This window comes from Rhamphochromis sp. 'chilingali' (assembly GCF_963969265.1).
Source record: "Rhamphochromis sp. 'chilingali' genome assembly, chromosome: 12".
In the NCBI taxonomy this organism is placed as follows: domain Eukaryota; kingdom Metazoa; phylum Chordata; class Actinopteri; order Cichliformes; family Cichlidae; genus Rhamphochromis; species Rhamphochromis sp. 'chilingali'.
This window is the reverse complement of record NC_137939.1, coordinates 3,016,447-3,038,265: the sequence shown is the minus strand read 5'-3', so window position 1 is coordinate 3,038,265 and position 21,819 is coordinate 3,016,447. Positions and strand designations below refer to the sequence as shown.

Below are 21,819 nucleotides of genomic sequence, written 5' to 3'. Positions count from 1 at the left end.
GTTTACTGATTGCATTATGTTCAACAGTTCAAAATCCAATAATGTTCACCTCACTGTAATGTGAGACCCTGAAAAGCAAATAGTCACGATTTATAACCTGGAACCGACTATTTTTAAAAAAAATTACTTAAAATATTAGTACATAATATTCAACCTTTGGCATGTAGCACTGCATTTTTCGTATGTATCATGTTAACATTTCTTGCTTTTGACCTCTTCTGTTCTTCATGCTGCAGTGATCTTGAGGAGAAGCGAACAGCCAGCCAGCCGTCCCTGTGTGAGAAGAGCAAGCTGTACAGCGAAGACAACCTCGACTTCAATGGCAGCAGCGCCATGACCACAGAGCTCAACATGGATGAGTCTCTGGCCAGCCAGATCAGTCGTCCCAGTGGCGGTCCAGAAGGTTTCCACGGCCTGCCAGAGAACGCCCCGTTGAACCCCACTACCTTCTCTCCCGCCACCAATGGCGTGCCCAACTCAGTCACCATCCTCGATTAACCCCCACACATCCACCGGGGACCATCAGACCAAAATATGTCAACACGTATGTGCCCATATGCTCCTGTTCCCTACTGACTTGCTGATCTGTACTCCGACGACTAATAAACAATCATATTCAGATGTCCCTGGCAGCCATCTGATTGACTAGACTATATTGACCAAAGGAGTGTCCAAAGTAGTGGACAGCGATAGTGATATAAGCCCTACTGACATGAACGTGCCCTTTGACCTCCCTTCATTTTCCTGTGCAGTTTACAACTAATGAAAATGACTAACATTCATTTCTCTCGCTCCTCTTTCGTTCTCTCAGCAAACAACAGCGCAGATGCATAAAGACAGAATGTTGTACAGTTAGAAATATCAGGGGGTGTAGGTATGGTCATGTAAAGATGCAGAGTAGTGCATTAAAAGTAAAGGATGATGGTAGAACCCAGTGTAGGGAACAAGACAGCTAATGCTGCTGTAAAAAAAAATCTTGAATCTTAGATATGAATCATGTTTGATGTACTTCCCACATGATTTTGTCTAATTGCCATTTAATGTCTCCGATTGTACTTGCCAGTGACATTTTTTTCGTTTTACGAGCGTGTTTGAATACCAAACATCATTTTTTTGTTGCTGTTGTTGCTGTTGTGTCATTTTTTGTTACGTAATCATTTTTCATATTGTTTTCTATACTATTTATATAAAAAGCTACGGCACATTTCATAGATTAACATGTTTTCAGCAAAATCAAGTGAAGCCAAGTTTCTTACTATTTGGATGCATTAAGTGGAACTTGCTGTGAAAATGCTGAGTAGCATCTGGTGTATATAGCTGCATCTACACTTATCTATTTAGCCATATTACAGTATTATAGATCCTTATAAGTTCCTGTGCCTGCTGGGTCTGCATAAAGCACCAGATTGATGTCATTACTCTCTCGCCTTCCCACCAGAAGTGTAATGTCATTTTTGAAAACGATGTTGTAATTTTTTTGTGTGTCGAGACCTATGTGTAGTTTCTGTATCGCTGTCTTTGTCTCTTTCTACGCTGTATTAAAACATTGTCTCTAATTAACAACCTTTCATACCTGCTCATCTCATACTAAACAAACTGAGGTGCAGTATTTATGTATATTTCAGATAAGAGGGTGGCGTCTAGTGCGCAAACACTCTCTCACGTTTTATTTTCAAACCTTCCTCAATGCAAGCTGATATTGTTGACAGTTGTAAAGGCTGCCATTTGATATATGACAAAGGTTAAAAAAATAGTTGTTTATATCAAACAGAGAATGTATTCCTTTCAGGGTTAGGCAGACACTGTATTTACTTGCTTCTGAAAATAATCTGAGCTAAAAAGGTAAAAGGAGAGTAAAGTCACAGGAAGAGCCGGGACCATTTGTTTTCCCTCTGAATGTAAATACAACCCTTACAGAACCATGTTTGATATGAAAATGTGAAAAATGTGCAGGTTTAAAGCCACTTCACTTAATTTTAAAATGTTGCAAATTGTAGTTTTTTTCCTTCTCTGTACTATTGCTATGAATTCAGACTTTTCTGTTATCGACAAACGATCACAGTGAGATTTGGGTGTAGCAAAAACATACTCCATAGTTGAATAAAGGAGAAAAAAAAAAAAAAAAGGAAAAAAAAAATCACATTGTTATGTAGATGTTTTTGCAAACATATCGAAATTTGAAAACGGGAAAAAAAAAGAGTCAATTTAGTGTCACTTAGTGAAAGTAGTTACATTACAATTTAAGCTAGGATTGCGCTCATGCCCTTAATCATCCAGCAATGCAGTGCAGTGAATATCTGTGGAGTTTTTGTCTGATGAAGTTGTGCGGGGCAGAAATGCAGTGAGCCACAGGGAACACTTAAACGCGATACTCTCCCTTCTCAAACAAAAGCTCGCCACTGGCCAAATATCAACTGTAGTCTCCGAGGTAGAATATGAGATGTCTAAAGAGGCTAGTGGCACTGAAGGAGGTTTGTGTAAGCTCCCTGTTGTTGGTTAAACAGACACACTCAGGACAAATAAAGCTTTTAAAAAAATCTATTTTCATACAGGAGCGACGAATGACGCAAGATATGCCAATATTCTAACTCAACTATCTGCTGCTAAACAACTGTGTGTCAGTGTTTGGGGGCAAATGTTAGCTCTGAATGAGGAATGAGTGTACACACACAGATACTCACTCGACTGCCGCTCACTCTTTGCTTTTCATGTTTTGTAGGGGAAACCTGGGGATGCTGGCCTTTGCTTTCTCACTGTGGTTGTTCTTTCTTTTTTTTATATAGCTAAAGAAGAAAAATCGATTGAAAATGAATTGGTTTGTGTAGAGAAGCTTCTCTAGGACTCAAAAACAGACATTTTAAGTGGAAGTAAGACGAAACAGAAGGGGCAAGGGAGGCCAGGGGGTGTGCGCCGCTGCTGGGGATGATATGCCTCTTCACAGAGTGTGGGGTGCAGTATTAGCACAATATGATGATGCCTATATTTGTCATGGGTGGATGACTGGAGCTGTGGGTCTTCTGCCACTTTTGGGGCCAATATTGTAACTGCATTATGAAGCTACTGCTGTAACTGGATATATGACTGAAAAATAAAGTACGTGGAACAATCTGTACCAAAACAGGCTCCCATTTTTTTGTCACTAATCAGAAATAACCGTGTTAATCGGGAGGAAATCTATGTCACTTATGTTATGATTAATGTTCATCCAGTTCACACTGATTCATTGATTAACCAGGTTTATTTAGCCCAATGCCACAGGAGGACAAGCTAATGTCAGGTCACTGGCAGTCAGCGGGAGCTGGTGTTGAATTGATAAAAGTAGTCCTTGGTGGGTTTGTTGGTGTACAGTCTCTTATTCAGGTACTCTTGCCTGGGGCAGAAACAGAAATTTAAACACAGTAAGTAGCTTGTCCCCCTAAATGTTTATAAAATCTGAAATCTCTATTTCCATATTTTATCACCTAAGCCTAAAACACATTTGCTGATTAGTGTCTAATCAGAAAGTGTATGAATATGTGGGCAGTGCTTACTGTGCCAGCTGCTCTCGGGCCAGCTGCATGTTGTAGCGGTCCATCTGAATTCTCCGCTCTCTATTCAGCTCGGCTGCTCTCAGGTCCTCCTTCTCGGCTTCTCTGGACAGCTTCAGCAGCTTCAGGTCCCAAGCTGCTTCACGGATCTTTTCAGCATCTCGCTGTTTCTGAAGGCAGAGAGGAAATAAATCTAAAAACACACTAAACTTGTTCTCCTAAAGGCAATTCTGCTTCATTATGATTTAGGTTCCCAAACTTTCATGCTGATTTTGGGTGACTTTAACATGCCTGTAGATAACACTGAGAAATGCAAAGCTTCAGAGCCAAATAATCTGCTGGAGGTCTTATGGCTTGGTAACTGGATCCACCCAAATGTTTTTTTCTGTGTTAGCACTTTATGTTTATGCTTATTCTTGCCACTATTGCATCTTGAAATCAATGTTGATCATGTTAATCCAGGTCCAGGCACTAATGGAAAGTTTGGGGCCTTATTTTAGTACACTAGAAAGACTAGAAAGATACCATCATCCTGAATAAGGAGAAAACTGATATACACTGGTATATTTTTCTAATATCTCCAGCACACTAAAATAAGACCTTTTATTACTTGTTCAAACCAACTTTCAGTGCCTGGATGCTGGTTTGAGCACCGCTGGCTTGATGGACACTAGTAGTGCTCCTGTTACATTTACTAGCTTCCAATTAGTTTTAGAATTGATTTTTAAAGGTTAGTGCTTTTTTAAGGTGACGCAATGTTTGCGACCTCAATATCTATCTGACAAGCCAGTAAGCTACCCGCAGACCTCATGGATTATTTACAGAGTCTTAAGCAACACTGGTGATGTGGCTTTTATCTTTTCGCTGCTGAAACAACCTTCTGAATCACATCAGGAGTACTCCAACATTTGCAGTGTTTAAAACAACACAAAAAGGAGGGACAAACCTAAGTTGAACACCATTTCCACTGTGGGAGAAGAGCTACAAAAACCTGGGTATTCACATCAATAACAGACTGGACTGGAAATGCAACTCTGAGGCTGTCTGGGTCATTTAATGAATTCAGTAAAACACTATTGTCTGTTACTGCTAGTGCAATCTTCTTTGTAGGTTTGTTTTGGGGTAGCAGCGTCAGAGCCAGTGACGCTGGAAAGCTGAACAAGCTGATTAAAGGCTGAGTCTGTGCTGGGGACTAGCCTGAAGCCCCTAGAGCAGGGGTGCTCACACTTTTTCCGCATGTGAGCTACTTATAAAATGACCAAGTCAAAATGATCTACCCACTACAAAAATCCAAAACATATACTTATTTATAAATATATTGAGGATTCTTTATATCTACAATGTATATACATGCATAACCGCAATATCCAATATTTCACAACACAATTAACTATGTAAATTTTTTGTCATTACCTGAGTTTACTCTGATGACTTGCACTGAATTGAATCAGCCAGGGATGCATAGTCCGGACAGTAGCTGCTGACGGCCAGGTTTAAAAGAAAAAACCGAGAGCTAAAAATTGGAGTTAACTCGCTGACTAGCTTGTCAGTTTTACTACACTTCGCGCCGCTGTTTGCGCATGCGCAGCGACCTAAGCGTCAGAAAAAATCTGCTGTCATCTGACTGGCTTCCCTGTATCAATCAAGTGACGGGATGGATGATAGGCTGGCATCTATTTTTTTAATGCCATGCGATCTACCAATATTACCTTTGCGATCGACTGGTCGATCGCGATCGACGTATTGAGCACCCCTGCCCTAGAGGGAGTTATTAAGAGCAGGATGTTGCACAAACTGCTAAACATACTGGACAACACACGACATCCCCTTCATGACTGTTGTCAGCAGGTGACTCCCTTAACTCTGCTTTAATAATGACTGACATTAGTATTTTAATGTATTTTTTAAAGTTATTTATTTCTTTTTGTTTTATGAACTTTAATTCTACTTATTTTATTGGTTTTAAATGATCATTTATACTCATCTGTCAATAGTTTTAATTATCTTAATATATTTCTCTATTTTATGGACTGAAGGTATCGATCTCATATACATGTATATTTTTACTAGTAATATTGCACTGTTGCTTTTTTGGTTGTTTTTACTTGTGAATACAGACTTTGTAGGTTTCACATTCCCGTCTTATGTTTTTGTTTTTTCAAGTCTAGGATTATTTTCTTTGTGAGTAATCTCCTCAAAGCTGAAATCCTTTTTGAAAACAACCTGTGTAGAAAAGTTGGCACAGATGTCAAAAACTCTTTCCCTTCATCCCAAAATGGTCGCGGCAGATGGCTTGCCCCCCCCCCCCCCCCCCCCCCCCCCCCGAGCCTGGTTCTGTCTAAGGTTCAACAAGAGTTTTTCTGTCCCACTGTCACCAAGTCGCTCGATTGCTGTTGTTTATTTAACTAATATTTTAGGGTCTTTAACCTACAATATAAAGTGCTTTGATGTGACTGCTGTTGTGCATTGCTGCTGACAGAGCTGAATTAAATAAAAAATAATAAAAAAGAAAACACTAATTTCAAATCCACACATGCAGTACCCAAGCACAAGTACTTGCCCTGCCCAATTCCCCTGCTGGCCACCTCTGTACTCAAGGGATTATGTGGACATGGTATTCTACATAACATATATGGAATACCGTGTGCAGCTTTGACTATATTACTGTGGAGTACCGAGTGTAATACCTGTCTCTCAAGGCATTGTTGTTCTCTCTCCTGCTGAATTCTTTTCAGCTGTTCGGGGCTCATTCCTTTCCACCTGTCTGGTAGAACCTGTGGTGGCCTCCCTCCTCCCACCTGTCTCTCTGTTGCCTCTGCACACTCTGTCATCATGTCAGATGTCATTGTATGCCACATCTCTGCCAGATTTTCCTGTTCCTCTCTCTTGCGTTGCTCCTCCAGTTTCTCTGCTTGCTCTTTAGCCTGTGTGTACAGGACATGGTGAGGCTTTAACACAGATCCAGGGACAGTTAATTGATTATCCCACTGATGACTGATGATTCAGAAGCATTGCAAAACCCAGTTTCTAAAATGTGGTTACTCCTAGCATAGAGCTACCAGTCAGCCATATGGCGAACGTCGTCCTGAGAGAGCCACTCAGTCAGCTGTATTTGCTTGTGCATCATGAGTGGTTATTAGTGAAACCACTAAACACTATGAAAAAGTACAGTGACCTGAAGGATTTACAATGATTCCTCCCAATGGGGGATTCAGCCGAGTGCATTCAGGCAAATGAGGGAAGAGCTAAATGGAGGCTTTTAAAAACAGACAGTAACCATGCATACATCAAAGCCGTTTAACCATCCATGTTGCCTGGTGCCAAATAATATGATTGCCGCCATCCTGCACCAAGTGTGTGTATGCATCATTTGACATTTTCAGCTTGCAATTCCCACATGACAACATCATGTCACAGCTTGCCCCTTCCCACCCCCACCCCTTTTAGATTTTGCCTTGAGCATTCACATTAGTGAGTGGTGTGTGCATATCTGTTTGCCCATCTGTATACTGTACCAGAGCCTGATTGTAGTTCTCGAGCGCGATGCGGCTGGCTCTCTTACACACCTCCTCGAGGGCAGCTTGTTGAGCCCCTCTCATGTCTTGTTGCACCAGCTCTTTGCTCGCAAGCATCTCTGTGACACACATGATTTGGGGATCATCTGATGTGTGTTTTTCCACACCTGCCTTAGCTGTTGTATTTGGCTCTTTAACTGCACACTTCACACTTACAGTAAAGCTCTTAGGGATAAGCATCCATCACTGTCACCTGGTAATAAGGGCTGTGCATGGGAGTGTATGATTGTTTGTGCAGGAAAGCATGAAGCATGTGTGTGATGTACAGAGGTTGTAGAGTAAATGATGTAAACTCATTAGGAATGCTAGTGAATGTGTGTACTTGTGTGTGTCTCTTTTCACCTATGTGCTTGTCTCGCATGTGCCGTTTTTCATTCTCGTCCATCTGTGCTCGCAGATCTCGTTCTGTCTTTCTTATTTGTTCTCTCATCCTCAGCTCCTCTCCGACACCCTCTCCCTGTGCATGAAACAAGGACAGATGACCATAAGAGGTAACAATATTACATATTTAACCATTAGCTGGACCCCCCCTCCCGGTCTTTAAAGCTTACAAATCCCCTGCTTTGTCAGAGCTGCCCTACCTTAAAGATTTGCATACTGGCAGGCCCTAGCTCATTCTCTGGAATGGCGATCTTGAATGCCCCCTTCAGGCCAAATTTAAGATCAGCATCACGAGAGTCCTCTGGTTGCTGATGAGTAGCCCAGTAATTGGTGAGTTCAGAATTCAAAACTCTTCGCTTCTCCTCTTCAGCATTGTTCTGCTGCACCAGTGCTTCATCTTGGTATATTCTCAACTTATCTGTAATACATTAAAAATACACCTATGACCAACCAAAGCTAATTAATGGAGAGGGCCTGAAATAATAAGGGACTAGGGGACTTGCATTTATAGCGTCTTGCAGGAATTATGTCTGCAATTAAACTGCTTTAATTCTAACTCATCCATGTCCTTCAGTTTACCCAAAGCTTTGTCCATTTGTTTCTCCATGTTTTGCTGGTGTTTCTTCTCCTGGACTTGTTGGTTTAGTGTATCTAGGTCGAGACCCATCACACGAAGCCGGGTGTTGAAAATGCGGGCCTTGCGTGCTGTTTCTGCAGCCCTACGCCTCTCCACAGCCTTTTCCGTGGACTCGTCTACAGGCAAATCCACTTTGAACATGTTCAAAGTTTCTAGTGACTTCCTAAAGAGACAGCATTACGAGACTTGTTATCGGAGCTGATAATCTTGCTTGAAAATAAATTATTAAAGAAATGATTGTGCCGATTGAAATATAAAATCCTGGTGGGGTTCATCTTCAGAGCGATTTGCTCCTGTCATCACCTGATAACATCAAAAACCAAAGGCAAGGCAGAAGTAGACTAAATCAAATGTCTCTTCCTTAAAAATGGACATAAACCTCTGATCAACTTACCGCTGACGTTATAAATCTGTTCAGTTTCTTTCAATATCAGTGAATGAAAATCTGCTCCTGTTGTGTTTGGAGACCCTTGGTAACCATGGAAACAAGTGGCCACATATCGCTATGCTGGAAACACATAACAAGAGTGACAGGACCAGCTAAGGAAATGTCTTTTTATTTTTAATAATGTGTATATTCTGTAATAAAGTAGCATTAATAGTAGTAAAAAGTGATATCCAAGGTCGATCACAATCAAAACACGACAAACTCCAGACAACTAAATTTTGTCTCGCGAGAAACTGTGAGGTTTCGTGTCTCGCGCGCTTGTGGGTCTTCCTGTTGGATTGTAAAATGGCGCATTGTTGTCGCCGCCGTACCGAGTATATTTGATAAAGATTATATTTTTCATTTTAATTTTTAAAACGCTTGCGCAGATCATAATGTAACTTGTGCATAGAGCAGCAGTAGATTGACCAGAGCGGTTCATTCATTTCGTGCACACTGCGTCTTTGCAACAGCTTACCGGGTAAACATTGGTTGTTAGCATTAGCTAACTGCTAAGCTAATATTCACTGCAGACCAGCTAAACAAATATAACGAGATGGGTTATTTAAAACTGATAGAGATCGAAAATTTCAAGTCGTATAAAGGAAGGCAGATCATCGGACCTTTTCACAAGTTTACTGCAATCATCGGACCCAATGGATCTGGTATGTAATAACAGCTAACATAAACTCGAAGCTAATGCGAAATGCAAACTGCTAGCTGTGCCTAACGGTAAACACAGCTCCACAGCCCCTTTCTCTTTAGATCATAACTCTCAGTCTGTGCATAGCTGAACTGTATGGGGGTTCAGCTGTTGGTAGTGTGATGTATCGTATTGTTTCATATCCATATTTGCCACTAGAGTAGTTATTTAAATTTTATTTCGGTGTATTAATCGTTGTCAGTTTGTAGAATAACGTATTTGCATTTTAATTGAAGTAATTCCTTTAGACTACTTAAGCACTTATGTCGTATAGGCACTTAATATATTTGTAAACATTGGGGTTGGACCTACCTTTACACTAGAGAAAGACGAAGTCTTTCAACGGTCTTTTCTCGTAATACAGTGCAATGCATCATCAAAATTATCTGGCCAACACAACGTGTAAAAACTGCATACTAATAGCCAATAAGATGCATTTTATTGCAGAACTGCTGTTTTGCACCAGACTGTACAAATAAAAGGTGAACTTTCCTATTATATTTACAGGACATGCATATTATCCCCATTCCATAGTGTACAACTAGAATAAATCAAAAATAACATTAAATAAAACAGAGATATAAGAATATGAGATGGGATGTAAAAATGAATATTAGGTAACAAACTATGTTTTACATAAGGGATATTAAAGCCTATATACAGTTGTTGTTTATGTATAGAAGCAAGCAGCAACATGGTCTTAACATGTGTGTTTTAATATAAAAAGGTCCCAAAGTTTACTAAGATTTCAATGTCATCATAATGTTTGTAGGAAAGTCCAACCTTATGGATGCCATCAGCTTCGTGTTGGCAGAGAAGACAAGTAACCTGCGTGTGAAGACTCTGAAGGATCTAATCCATGGAGCGCCTGTAGGGAAGCCAGCTGCCAACAGAGCCTTTGTCAGCATGGTGTACCAGGAAGATAATGGAGAAGAACGTGCCTTCACAAGAGTCATTATTGGTACAAAGCTCCATTACCAACCGTCCTTTAATATATAATTAACTTTCTTTTTGAATAGTTGTCTGTGTGAATTAAAAGACACTGATCTAGTAAAATTTGAATGCTTTTCAGCTGAATAAAAGGATAGTAGTAAAGCTGCATGGATATCAGTTTTCAAAAATTGACTCATCGTCTAAGAAAACATTTTTACATGTGTTTGCAATTTGGTGGGTCAAAAATATTTAAAATCTGTTACATTTATAAATGTATATATATATAATTTGTGTGTGTTGATGATGAGCTAATGCTTGTTTTGTTTTTGGAATATGCACCAGGTTCTTCCTCTGAGTATCGCATCAACAGTAAAGTAGTGGGCCTGCCTGAATACAGTGAAGAACTGGAAAAACTTGGAATTCTGATAAAGGCTAGGAACTTCTTGGTCTTTCAGGTAAGATTTCATTCTTGTAAATGTTGTCAAGATCTTTTCAAGAGCAATTTACGCACAGGCAGTCTTTCATAGTACTCCTGTACTAATCCACTAGGTTATTTTGATTGGAGAGTGCAGTAGTTTTTAGTGTGTGTGTATCATTGGTTTGAACGTGACTTGGTCAGTTACACCAGAGATTAAATTAACACCAGGTAACATTTTATTTGCTATTTCAAATCTCAGTTTTGTCTTTATTTCCCTTTAAGGGAGCCGTTGAGTCTATTGCCATGAAGAACCCCAAAGAGCGTACGGCGCTGTTTGAAGAGATCTCCCGTTCAGGAGAGCTGGCCCAGGAGTATGACCGGAGGAAGAAGGAGATGGTGAAAGCAGAGGAGGACACGCAGTTTAACTATCATCGCAAGAAAAACATCGCCGCAGAGCGCAAAGAGGCTAAGCAAGAGAAAGAAGAGGTTTGCCATTTTTACTGAGTCTGCATATGACACAAAGTGTCATGATCAGTGTCTATGGTTATTTGGCATTTACTGAATTCCTCCATACAGGATCCATTGAGTGGTATAGCCTGTTTCTACTCTAACAAATTTTAGGTAATATATAATTCCAGATAATGCAAATATTTGTCATTCATATGAATGCACCAAATTTCAACAGTAAAAGACAAACTAGGAACTTTTAGCTAAGCTCAACATAAGCTTTCAGCAATGTAACAACTGCACATCCTGCATATAAATCTATCCCACATATATTTATATAAGAGAGAAAGTCTGGTGTTAGGTGAACAACACAAAGATGAAGTAAAGATTGTTACACTGTAATCGGCAACAAATCTGTGTATTTCTTATTTGAAATGACTCAAAAATAGCCTTGAAACAAACTTTTGAATTTTCGTGATTAGTTTTTTGGGTTATCTGATGGAAAAACCTCAAATTCTCATTGGTCATGAAATGTGGAATCAGTTACATCTCTAATCATGATTTTCTCGCTTCTCTCTTTTCCTTCATTTTACCAGGCTGAGCGTTACCAGCGTCTTAAGGATGAAGTAGCCAGAGCTAGTGTACAGTTGCAGCTCTTCAAACTGTACCACAATGAGACTGAGATCGAGAGGCTGAACAAAGAGCTTGGGCAGCGGAACAAGGAGATTGATAAGGACCGTAAAAAGATGGACCATGTGGAGGAGGAGCTGAAGGACAAGAAGAAGGAGCTAGGCAGGCTGATGAGGGAGCAACAGACCATTGAGAAAGAAATTAAGTAAGTGGCATTAAATAAAATAAGTTTTGACATTTAAAGCTTAATGCACCATTAGTCATTTGACTTACATTAAACGGTTGACTTGACTACAGGGAGAAGGACTCTGAGTTGAACCAAAAGAGGCCTCAGTACATCAAAGCCAAAGAGAACACCTCACACAAAATCAAGAAGCTTGAGGCAGCAAGAAAATCACTGCAAAATGCCCAGAAGATGTACAAGAAGCGGAAGGCAGACATGGATGAGCTGGATAAAGAGATGAGGGCAGTGGAGCTGGCTAAGCAAGAGTTTGAGGAAAGAATGGAGGAGGAGGCGCAGAGTCAAGGCCAGGATCTCACCTTGGAGGAAAATCAGGTCTGATGTGTGAAAACTACATTTTAGACATTTTATCTTGAAAAAATACCAAATTAGTTACAGGATTTTAGTAAAATGATAATGTTTCATGAAATTGAAAAATGCACACTCTTTGTCTCCCTTCTTCCAGGTGAAGCAGTATCATCGTCTGAAGGAGGAGGCCAGCAAACGTGCTGCCACGCTGGCACAGGAGCTGGAGAAGTTCAATCGTGACCAGAAGGCTGACCAGGACCGCCTTGACTTAGAGGAGAGAAAGAAAGTGGAGACAGAGGTAAAGGAGAGAAAAATGGAAGATGATGGAAAGGTTTTATGAGCCAGAACGAAATTGATTTGATAGAAGTTGTTGTTTCTCTTTAGGCCAAAATTAAACAGAAGATCCGTGAAATCGAGGAAAACCAGAAACGTATTGAAAAACTGGAGGATTATATTGCCACCAGCAGGTATGCTGCTCTTAATTTTGGATTGTTTTGAGCGGAGCTGTGGCAAACTTATTTTATAGGTTTCTCTGGTTTACTGTGTGATTCACATCCTTTTTTTCCCTTCTTTCCCCATCAGGCAATCACTAGATGAGCAGAAGCGTATGGAGGAAGAGCTGACTGAGGAAGTGGAGAGTGCCAAAAGGAGGATCGATGAGATCAATATGGAGCTTAATCAGGTACTCAATGCACAGGAAAGAAAGAAATCAGCACCAACAACAAGTTGAATCTACTCTAATTGAGTTAGTTAATTTTTGCATGTGGTAACTCTGCTCCTAAAGACATCAGCCTTTTTCTATAGCTCATATTTTCCTGAACTGTACAAGACAAAGCATTATTTCTTTTTGTCAATCAGTAGACTTGATTAAATAAATCATTGCTTTGTGGGTCATTAATCCATGTTAGCACCCTAGCTTGGGTAATACTGGATTCTATAAATTCTTACATCCGTTATGGGAAGTGAATACGTCACCTATCGTAGCACCTCTGATGAACCCCCTTATTATTGGACTGTGGTTTAGGTGATGGAGCAGCTTGGAGACGCCAGAATCGACAGGCAGGAGAACAGTCGCCAGCAACGCAAGGCCGAGATCATGGAGAGTATAAAAAGACTCTATCCTGGCTCTGTGGTAAGGCACCTTTGGCACTATACCCATGCCGGGTCTGCTTTTCTTTTCTTTTTGGTGAAAGCATTTAAACATTGAGCATAAGAGCACTAAACAAACAAACGTTTACTGATTGTGTTTTCAGTATGGTCGTCTGATCGACCTGTGTCAGCCCACTCAGAAGAAATATCAAATCGCTGTGACTAAAGTGTTGGGTAAGAACATGGACGCCATCATTGTTGACTCAGAGAAGACTGGCAGAGACTGCATTCAGTACATAAAGGAGCAGAGAGGAGAGCCGGAGACCTTCCTTCCTCTTGATTACCTTGAAGTAAGTATATAAGAGTAATGACTCCAACTGAGAGCTTTGAACAATTCATAATAAAATTATGTCCTTGATGGGTGTAGCCTGTGAGCTAAATTGTCAGTCTTGTAAAACTTGGGGAAGCACAAAGCGTTGTCTGTCCATCCATACATCCATCGACTCAGACGTAGTTCACAAGGTGAACTACTTTACCTACATTATTGGTTTGAATTTGATTAAAATGTTATTTAATTTGAGTGAAATGGTAAAACAGGATCAGCTGTTGTTCTACGGAGACTTTCCAAAGAATCCTCATGGGTCACGTTTTTAGGTTTGTGGGCAATGAGCTGTGAATTGTGATGGGTCCTGAACTAGATAAGCTACTGCGTTGCTGGAGTTCTGATTTTAAATCTCTGCTCTGCTCTGGAGAATAATATCCAGGGTTCTTACGGGTGCTTGAAATCCTTGAAAATAATATTGTCTTTTCAAGGTTTGAAAAGTGCTTGAATTTCAGATGTGGTGCTTAAACGGGCTTGAAACTGTATTTCATTCACTACAAATAACTATCTGACCGAATATTTTTCTTATCAGATAGAGAAATAAAATGAGTCTCGATGTGTAAAAGTAAAATTTCTCTGCCTGGGCTGCACATTACATACACATTAAACAACTTAAAAATTATAAATGGCTTCAAGCTCACATTGACACCTGTGGGGCCCAATCAGCCACTGAGACAACAGACAGATTTAAGTGTTTTAATATATGAATGTTTCATGCTTTAAGGCTGCCTGTTTATTTAAGGGAGATGAACAATACATTATAATTTTACATAATTATACCACAGATGACAGATTAAATAAATAGATTTTAGGTCGATGTTTGTCTTAAAGTCTTATATGTTGAATTGAACTGAGTGTGTCATCTGTTCAAAGCCTCTCCCAGTCAGCGCTGTTCTCCATGCCTGTCTTACTGTACAAGATGTTAGTAGAACAAACACTTTAAAGGTGACTTTAACAATAATACAGACAGCAGTGTAGTCAAACATCTCACAGTAAGTTTTATTGGGAATTAACTTTAACCTGTTAGGCCCTCAGGGGTTTTCTGAGCTGCTTGAAAATGAAATGACCAAAATAAATGGAGCATTTCTCTGCAATTACAAACTGTGCGTAAACAGTCTTGGTATCAAAATAAAGCTAACACTGGTGAGATGTCATCAGAGGTGTAAATATTACTGCAGATGTTACTATGTTAAAAGTTACTGTGACTCAAACATATAAAAATTGCATTTTTTTATTTCCCTCCCTTAGATTTTTTTTAAAAAGTAACACCTTTGAAAATATGCTTCGGTTCACATTTAACTCCAGAAAATCATAAATCAAAATATGGATATTACTGTGACAGTCCTCATGTCTGCACTTATATTTCTGACCTTGTGTTTTAAACAATTAAACTTGATCTTCTCCCCTTTGCCCCAATTTTTCTGGGCGTGGGTGCTTAACTAGTTAAAAACAAACAAACATGTGTCTCCTATTTTTGTGTCACATAGCTAAGAAGCGTCAATCGCTGATGAGAAGACTTATTCATTTGGCCTTGCTGTGTATTATTGTGGTGTTTGGTGCAGTTTTCTTGTTATGTGGGGTTGCTGTTTTTTTCAAGTGGAGATGAATATCTCTAACGAGTTGATTTGTTCACATTTTCACATCTTAGTTTTTAAGAGAAATGTGTTTTTTGAGTTTGTACCGTATTTGCATATAAGGCGAGCATTTCCTTTTTCAGTATTTTTGTGTGGTGCATTTTTCTCTGTTCTTACACAAGGGGAACAAAGGACATTTAAGTCGACCTAAGATGATTTGTTTTAATCTTTACTTGGTCTTACTTAGTTAAATGAGTGAATCATGCATTCTTTTTTTGCCAATCTGGAAAAGCTTGAAAATTGACCTTGAAAGTGCTTAAAAAGTGCTTGAATTTGACCCTGAAAAATAGGCGTGAACCCTGAATATCCCTGTTGGGAGAAATTGAAGGTGGTCAGCTGGATGATTATGTATCCAGATAATATTTTGTTAAAGTTTCTCAGAGTTGGTCCTCACTTGAAATATTTGGCTAACCTAATTTTCCCTGCGGACAATTCCTGCAACATGTTTTAATGTCATAGAAAGAGCAAATTCATGGCAGGATGGGCAACATTGCTTTCTGCAATTTTTAAAGCCAAAATTATACTTCTGTCTTTATGTTTTGTTTTTTTGTTTGTTTTTTTTTGGGGGGGGGGGTTAAATGTTGTCACGTCTATAAATAATCTTTTTTCACTGACAATTTGAACATTTTTTCCCCGCAGAGGTTCTTTATATAAAATGCTACTTAACTCTAAAATAATCCCAACCTCAGGTCATTAATGTTCTTTCCTTAGTGCCGTTCACACTGTAAATATTGTCTAGAAAATTTAAAACTTGTCTTTTCAAAGGTGAAACCAACCGATGAGAAACTCAGAGAACTGCGAGGAGCCAAGCTGGTGATTGATGTGATTCGCTATGAACCTCCCCACATCAAAAAAGCTCTGCAGTACGCTTGTGGCAATGCTCTGGTCTGCGAGAATGTTGAGGATGCGCGGAGAATTGCTTTTGGAGGGCCATACAGGCACAAGGTACTTAGCCTAATTTAAAGATGGATGATTGGATGATTCATAGATGTGAGAATGCATAATAACCACTTCTACCTACTAACTTCTTATTCATCGGTGTCCAGACGGTAGCCCTGGACGGTACTCTGTTCCAGAAGTCTGGAGTCATCTCTGGAGGTGCCAGCGACTTGAAAGCTAAGGCCAGACGATGGGATGAGAAGGCAGTGGACAAGCTCAAAGAGAAAAAGGAGAAACTCACTGAAGAGCTCAAGGTGACTTTAAATATATGACCCACATCAGAGAGTTTGTTGGGACGACAGATTTTTAGTAAGAGTCACCATGAAGCACTTTATGCTGACTAACCTCTGACTAAAATAATTGTTGTTATTTTGTACTACCTTAATTATTAAATGAACAATTCATGAATATCCACTTAATGTTAATGTTTTCCTCTGCAGGAGCAAATGAAGGCCAAGAGGAAGGAGGCAGAGCTCCGTCAGGTGCAGTCTCAGGCCCACGGTCTGCAGATGAGACTCAAGTACTCACAGAGTGATCTGGAGCAGACAAAAACCCGTCACCTCTCCCTCAATATGCAGGTACGGCTCAGTAACAGCTTTCTTTCCTCTTACCGTTAGAAACAGTGACCCTTGCATTAAATTTTTTTCCGTTACTCCGTGATACAGGAGAAGTCTAAGCTAGAGAGTGAATTGGCAAACTTTGGCCCTCGCATCAATGACATCAAGAGGATCATCCAGTCCCGTGAGCGGGAAATCACTGACTTGCGCGACCGCATGAACCTGGTGAGACTGGCACAGAGTGAGCTGCAGTTAGAAGTCCGTTTATGAACATGTAACATTGCACAACATTGTTTCTGTTTCCCAGGTGGAGGATGAGGTGTTTGTGGAATTCTGTAAGGAGATTGGAGTGAGGAATATCAGAGAGTTTGAGGAGGAGAAAGTGAAGAGGCAGAATGAGATTGCAAAGAAGCGGTGAGTTCAGTAATCCAGTCGCTTCTGATGCAGGACAGTTAGCTAATAGTGAATCTGTCTCTGTTTGTTGAAGCATAACTTCATTTTTTTTTTGTCTTAGTCTTGAGTTTGAGACTCAAAAGACCCGCCTGGGTATCCAGTTGGACTATGAGAAGAATCAGCTGAAGGAAGACCAGGAGAAGGTCATGATGTGGGAGCAGACTGTGAAGAAGGACGAGGCTGAAATCGAGAGACTTAAAAAGGTGAAAACAAAGTTAGACGATGAAAATGTTTTGCCCTTGATTTTGACATCACTTTTAATCCCTCTTGCGTGCTTTGTAGGAGGAGCACAGACACATGAAAATCATTGATGAGACAATGGCCCAGCTGCAGGACCTGAAGAACCAGCATCTCACCAAGAAATCTGAAGTCAATGATAAAAATCACGAGATGGAGGAGATTCGCAAAAAACTGGGTGGTGCAAACAAGTCAGTGACTGCAGACATATGCACTGTAGTTTTTTTTTTTTTTTTTAATATCTTCTTAATATGATTTTATGTTTGAGTGAGTTTGTTCTACAAACAACTTTTTATTATTCCAGGGAGTTGACTCAGCTCCAGAAGGAGGTCACTGCCATCGAGACCAAACTGGAGCAGAAGCGCAGTGACCGTCACAACCTGCTGCAAGCCTGCAAAATGCAGGATATCAGGTTGCCTCTTCGTTCTGGAACAATGGATGATATCAGCCAGGGAGAGGTACATTAACAAAACCATCGTTGCTCTAACTGTAATTCCATTAAGACCGAAGCAGAAAACGACAGCCGTCTTTTTGTTTTTACTGTTCAAGGGGAGTTCCCAGACGGATGAGTCCAGCAGCCAAAGGACATCCAGCAGTGTTTTGGCCAAAGAGGCTCTTATAGAAATTGACTACAGCAACCTGTCTGAAGACCTCAAGGTGGGTCCAAATAATATTATAAAAATTTTCTTTACACATTAAAATATACCAAGTAGGAAAATGAGCAATTTGCCGCAGAGGTGATCTCTATAGCTAAAGTCAGATTTTGTACTTACATTTTGTAGATGCATGTAAATTAATACATTTATTCTTCGATCTTCCTAAAGGATGCACTGTCAGAGGAAGAGATCAAGGCTGAGACGAACACACTGCAGCAGCGTCTGAATGAGCAGCAGAGCATCCTGCAGAGGATCAGTGCACCCAACATGAAGGCTATGGAGAAGCTTGAGAGTGTCAGGGACAAATTCCAAGAGACCAGTGATGGTGAGATGGCAGTCTCATGTTAGAAGCTGGGGTGAAATGTGGAAGGGGACAGGAAGTTGAAGACCTCTTGTTAAACTTGTATCATATGCTTTTTTTGGTTTCCTTTCTTCTTTCAGAGTTTGAGGCTGCTCGGAAAAGAGCCAAAAAGGCCAAGCAAGCCTTTGAGCAGATCAAGAAGGAAAGATTTGATCGCTTTAATAACTGTTTTGAGTCGGTGTCTACCAATATCGATGAGATCTACAAGGCTCTGTCACGCAACAGTAGTGCTCAGGTATGTTTTTAGAGACTTGCCACATTACATATCATTAACTATGTCTAATGCCATGACAGGAAGCAGTTTTATGTGTGGAATTTGGTACATGGTAAATTTTATATATATCCATTTGTGCATGTGCCCAAGTTGCGTTTACCAATCAGCGTATGTTTCTTCTTTAGGCATTTTTAGGTCCAGAAAACCCAGAGGAGCCATATTTGGATGGTATCAATTATAACTGTGTGGCCCCAGGCAAGAGGTTCAGACCAATGGACAACTTGTCAGGAGGAGAGAAAACTGTTGCTGCCCTGGCTCTGCTCTTCGCTATTCACAGGTGAAACAAGGGAGATGTGCAGAGGAATTTTTAATACACGTATGACTTGACGGAAGTTGACTGTTTACATCTTTCTTGCTTCTCTGTAGCTACAAACCCGCCCCCTTCTTTGTGCTGGATGAGATTGACGCAGCTCTGGACAACACTAATATTGGCAAGGTCTGTTTAGAGAATAAACGTTGATATAATGAGCTGTTTGTTTGTTTTTAAATTAATATTTCTTGTGATTTTAGTGCATTAGCCTTAATGCTTTCTCTTTGTACCTTCAAGGTGGCCAACTACATCAAAGACCAGTCAATGGAGAACTTCCAGGCCATTGTCATTTCTCTGAAGGAGGAATTCTACACCAAGGCAGACTCTCTCATAGGTGTTTATCCAGAGGTGAGTCTTTTTTTTTGTTTTGAATTAGAGACGGATAAAATCCCCAAAGAGCGGATCAGCTTAGATCCGAATTAGTACCACTTGAAGCACCACTTAAAAAGTGCAACTGTGTAGTTTCAGCATTGTTTTACAACAAGAACGCTACCATAACAAAACCACAACAAAAAAGAAGCCATAATAACTGAATAAAAGTCGATAAAGATCAAGCATATGCATTGCTTTGTGATATTAAATTTAGCCCATAAAATAATGCATATTATTATGTGTCATATAAGGTTATGCTATAGATAAGTTTTTATGGTTTGTTAAGAAAATGTCCCCATTTCATGCATCATTTTTCATATAAACTCTACTCTAGCACTCACAATACGCCAGTGTCACGAGACTGACATGTATTGACTGCAACAGATGTCTCCTGCTGAGCATAATGGCTGTTGAATCTATTCGCAAAGCAAAGAAGGAATTTACCCAGGATTCATCAGTATGAACTAATGTCTGCAACAGAAACTCCTAATCAAAGATTCTCTGGATACAGTTATGTATTGACGGTCACAGTTTCTGACTGGGTGGCTCATCTGTATCTCCAGCATGCAGGGTCATTAACCTGTTATCACCCGAGTATCACACGGGCTGCGTTTGTGATTTCGCCTTTTAAAATTATAAAATAATTCTCATCTTTCAGGAACCATTTGAACTTTCTTAAAATAGTGGAGGATTTGCAGTAATGTGAAGAGCACATGGTAAAATCTGTCTGTTTAGACTGCGAATGCTTTGTGTTACCACGATACACCAAATATCCCCGTGAAGCCCGTCTTCTCTTCTTTCTGAAACTGCTCAGAAAAAAACAAACAAACAAAATAAACAGAAAAAGTTCTGCTTCTCTGCAGGATATTCATTGCACATTGTACTTCCTAATATTGTATTGTGACCTGTGACCAGCAAAGTGTTGACCCAACCGGCGAGATGCATTTCTGAGTATTATGCATATAAAGCTTTATGCAAAATACTAAAATATAGCCTTTTCAGTAGTCAGGCTGTTTTTAGACGTTAAACTTCTGAACCTGGAGCTGAGACAGCAATAGAATGGAGTTCATTAGATTCATATAACACTTTATATTCTTCATATACAGACATGCAATAACATTCTCATCATAAACCACATGCAGTGTATCTAAGAATTAAAAGATCCTGTTTGATATTTGGCCAATAAAACCTGAGCATCTTGAGCTGTGAAGTCAATGCTGATTCGGAAACAATGAACTAATTTTCTTTTTTTCTTCCATCAACAGCAAGGAGACTGCGTCATAAGCAAAGTGCTAACCTTTGACCTCTCGCAATATCCCGATGCCAACCCAAATCCAAATGAGTAAGACTAGCTCTCCCAGCACTGCTATTTTGTGAAGTTGGATGTTTCCATGGTTACTTTTTCTGGATTGCTCATTGTAACCTTGTAGTCACAGATGATGTATCCATTAGGTCTCACATGTTATTTCCTTTAAAAAAAAACAAAAACATTAGAGTAGTGACTTATTGAGCTTCAGTTGTTTTATTTTCTTTATAGACCGTAATGACCAGGATGTATGTACATTTATAAAAACCAGTCCTTTATCAGTTTTCCAATATAATTGTGTGGGGTGCTTTTTAAGAAGCTGTAGAATTTGTATCATGTGGTTAAGTGTCTCGAACATCCCTAAAGCCAATTTTTGTTTTCATAACTTTTATACTGTTCATGGCCGTCTTTCCAGCTGTGTGCTTTAAAGCTCTTGCTTGTTTCCTCTTCTCTGTACTTAACTGCAATTTCATATGTGCGCCTGTGTTTGTTTGTTTTTTAAAGCTTAATGAGGAATCTGTTGTTACAGTATGATGGATACATTCCCATGTGCAAAAGCTAAATAAAACCTGCAGTTAGCAGCAGCAGCTGGCAGAGCTGTTATGAGATCATGGAACTGAGGCTATCACTGCTCTGCTACTTAGAAGGTTTTTTATTCCCTGAGTAATAATCTGAATCAACTTTGGTAGGCAGAAAACTCAGCATGAGTTCATGCTGAAACTGTTTGGCCTGTTTTATCGATTGCTTTGCTTCAATAAATTTTGAATTATTTAAACTCATTTATCTTGTTTACTTCATAATACATTCTTGCAACTCATGTGCTGTTTTGTAATTTCATCGGGCTGTTTTTAAAGTAGCTTTCATATGAATATGTTTGAACCGATCCTCAATGTAGCATTTATTTTGCTGCACTAGTTTATATTCCATAAGGGGGAATAGGGCTTTGGTAGGCGAGGCTATTTATAGTCCTTGTTTTCACACAAACGTCTACAGAGGCACCAATGAAAGCGTTCACTTTGCTTCTCAATAAAGCCTGTGTCTG

The 21,819-nt window shown here is 39.8% G+C and overlaps 3 protein-coding genes across 6 annotated transcripts in view; 2 read left to right on the top strand and 1 right to left on the bottom strand.

Moving 5' to 3' along the window:
* Positions 1 to 2,782, top strand: part of l1cama (L1 cell adhesion molecule, paralog a) — a 42,956-nt gene extending 40,174 nt beyond the window's left edge. For all 4 annotated transcript variants that reach the window (XM_080898052.1, XM_080898051.1, XM_080898050.1 and 1 more), the window contains one exon: positions 237 to 2,782. In XM_080898052.1, coding sequence (XP_080754178.1) covers positions 237 to 498 — 262 coding nt within the window. In that variant the 3' untranslated portion in view covers positions 499 to 2,782. The remainder of the gene's footprint in view (positions 1 to 236) is intronic.
* A 437-nt stretch (positions 2,783 to 3,219) lies between these two features.
* Positions 3,220 to 8,704, bottom strand: ribc1 (RIB43A domain with coiled-coils 1). The gene is made up of 8 exons (XM_080898054.1): positions 8,515 to 8,704; positions 8,063 to 8,283; positions 7,684 to 7,901; positions 7,445 to 7,559; positions 7,043 to 7,161; positions 6,215 to 6,451; positions 3,531 to 3,697; positions 3,220 to 3,370 (listed from the first exon to the last, which is right to left on the bottom strand). Exons 2-8 carry the CDS (start codon positions 8,259 to 8,261, stop codon positions 3,289 to 3,291), a joined length of 1,137 nt encoding a protein of 378 aa, XP_080754180.1. The 5' UTR covers positions 8,262 to 8,283; positions 8,515 to 8,704; the 3' UTR covers positions 3,220 to 3,288.
* A 141-nt stretch (positions 8,705 to 8,845) lies between these two features.
* LOC308406819 (structural maintenance of chromosomes protein 1A) lies at positions 8,846 to 21,556 on the top strand. Its single transcript, XM_080898053.1, has 26 exons — positions 8,846 to 9,212; positions 10,023 to 10,211; positions 10,526 to 10,638; positions 10,884 to 11,087; positions 11,645 to 11,883; positions 11,976 to 12,234; positions 12,365 to 12,505; positions 12,592 to 12,674; positions 12,790 to 12,889; positions 13,232 to 13,339; positions 13,461 to 13,646; positions 16,078 to 16,257; positions 16,359 to 16,505; positions 16,692 to 16,829; positions 16,917 to 17,033; positions 17,116 to 17,222; positions 17,323 to 17,464; positions 17,544 to 17,689; positions 17,803 to 17,956; positions 18,048 to 18,155; positions 18,323 to 18,479; positions 18,596 to 18,750; positions 18,915 to 19,066; positions 19,156 to 19,225; positions 19,337 to 19,447; positions 20,737 to 21,556. The coding sequence occupies exons 1-26, from the start codon at positions 9,104 to 9,106 to the stop codon at positions 20,815 to 20,817; spliced, it is 3,696 nt and encodes a 1,231-aa protein (XP_080754179.1). The 5' UTR covers positions 8,846 to 9,103; the 3' UTR covers positions 20,818 to 21,556.
* The last annotated feature ends 263 nt before the right edge of the window (positions 21,557 to 21,819 follow it).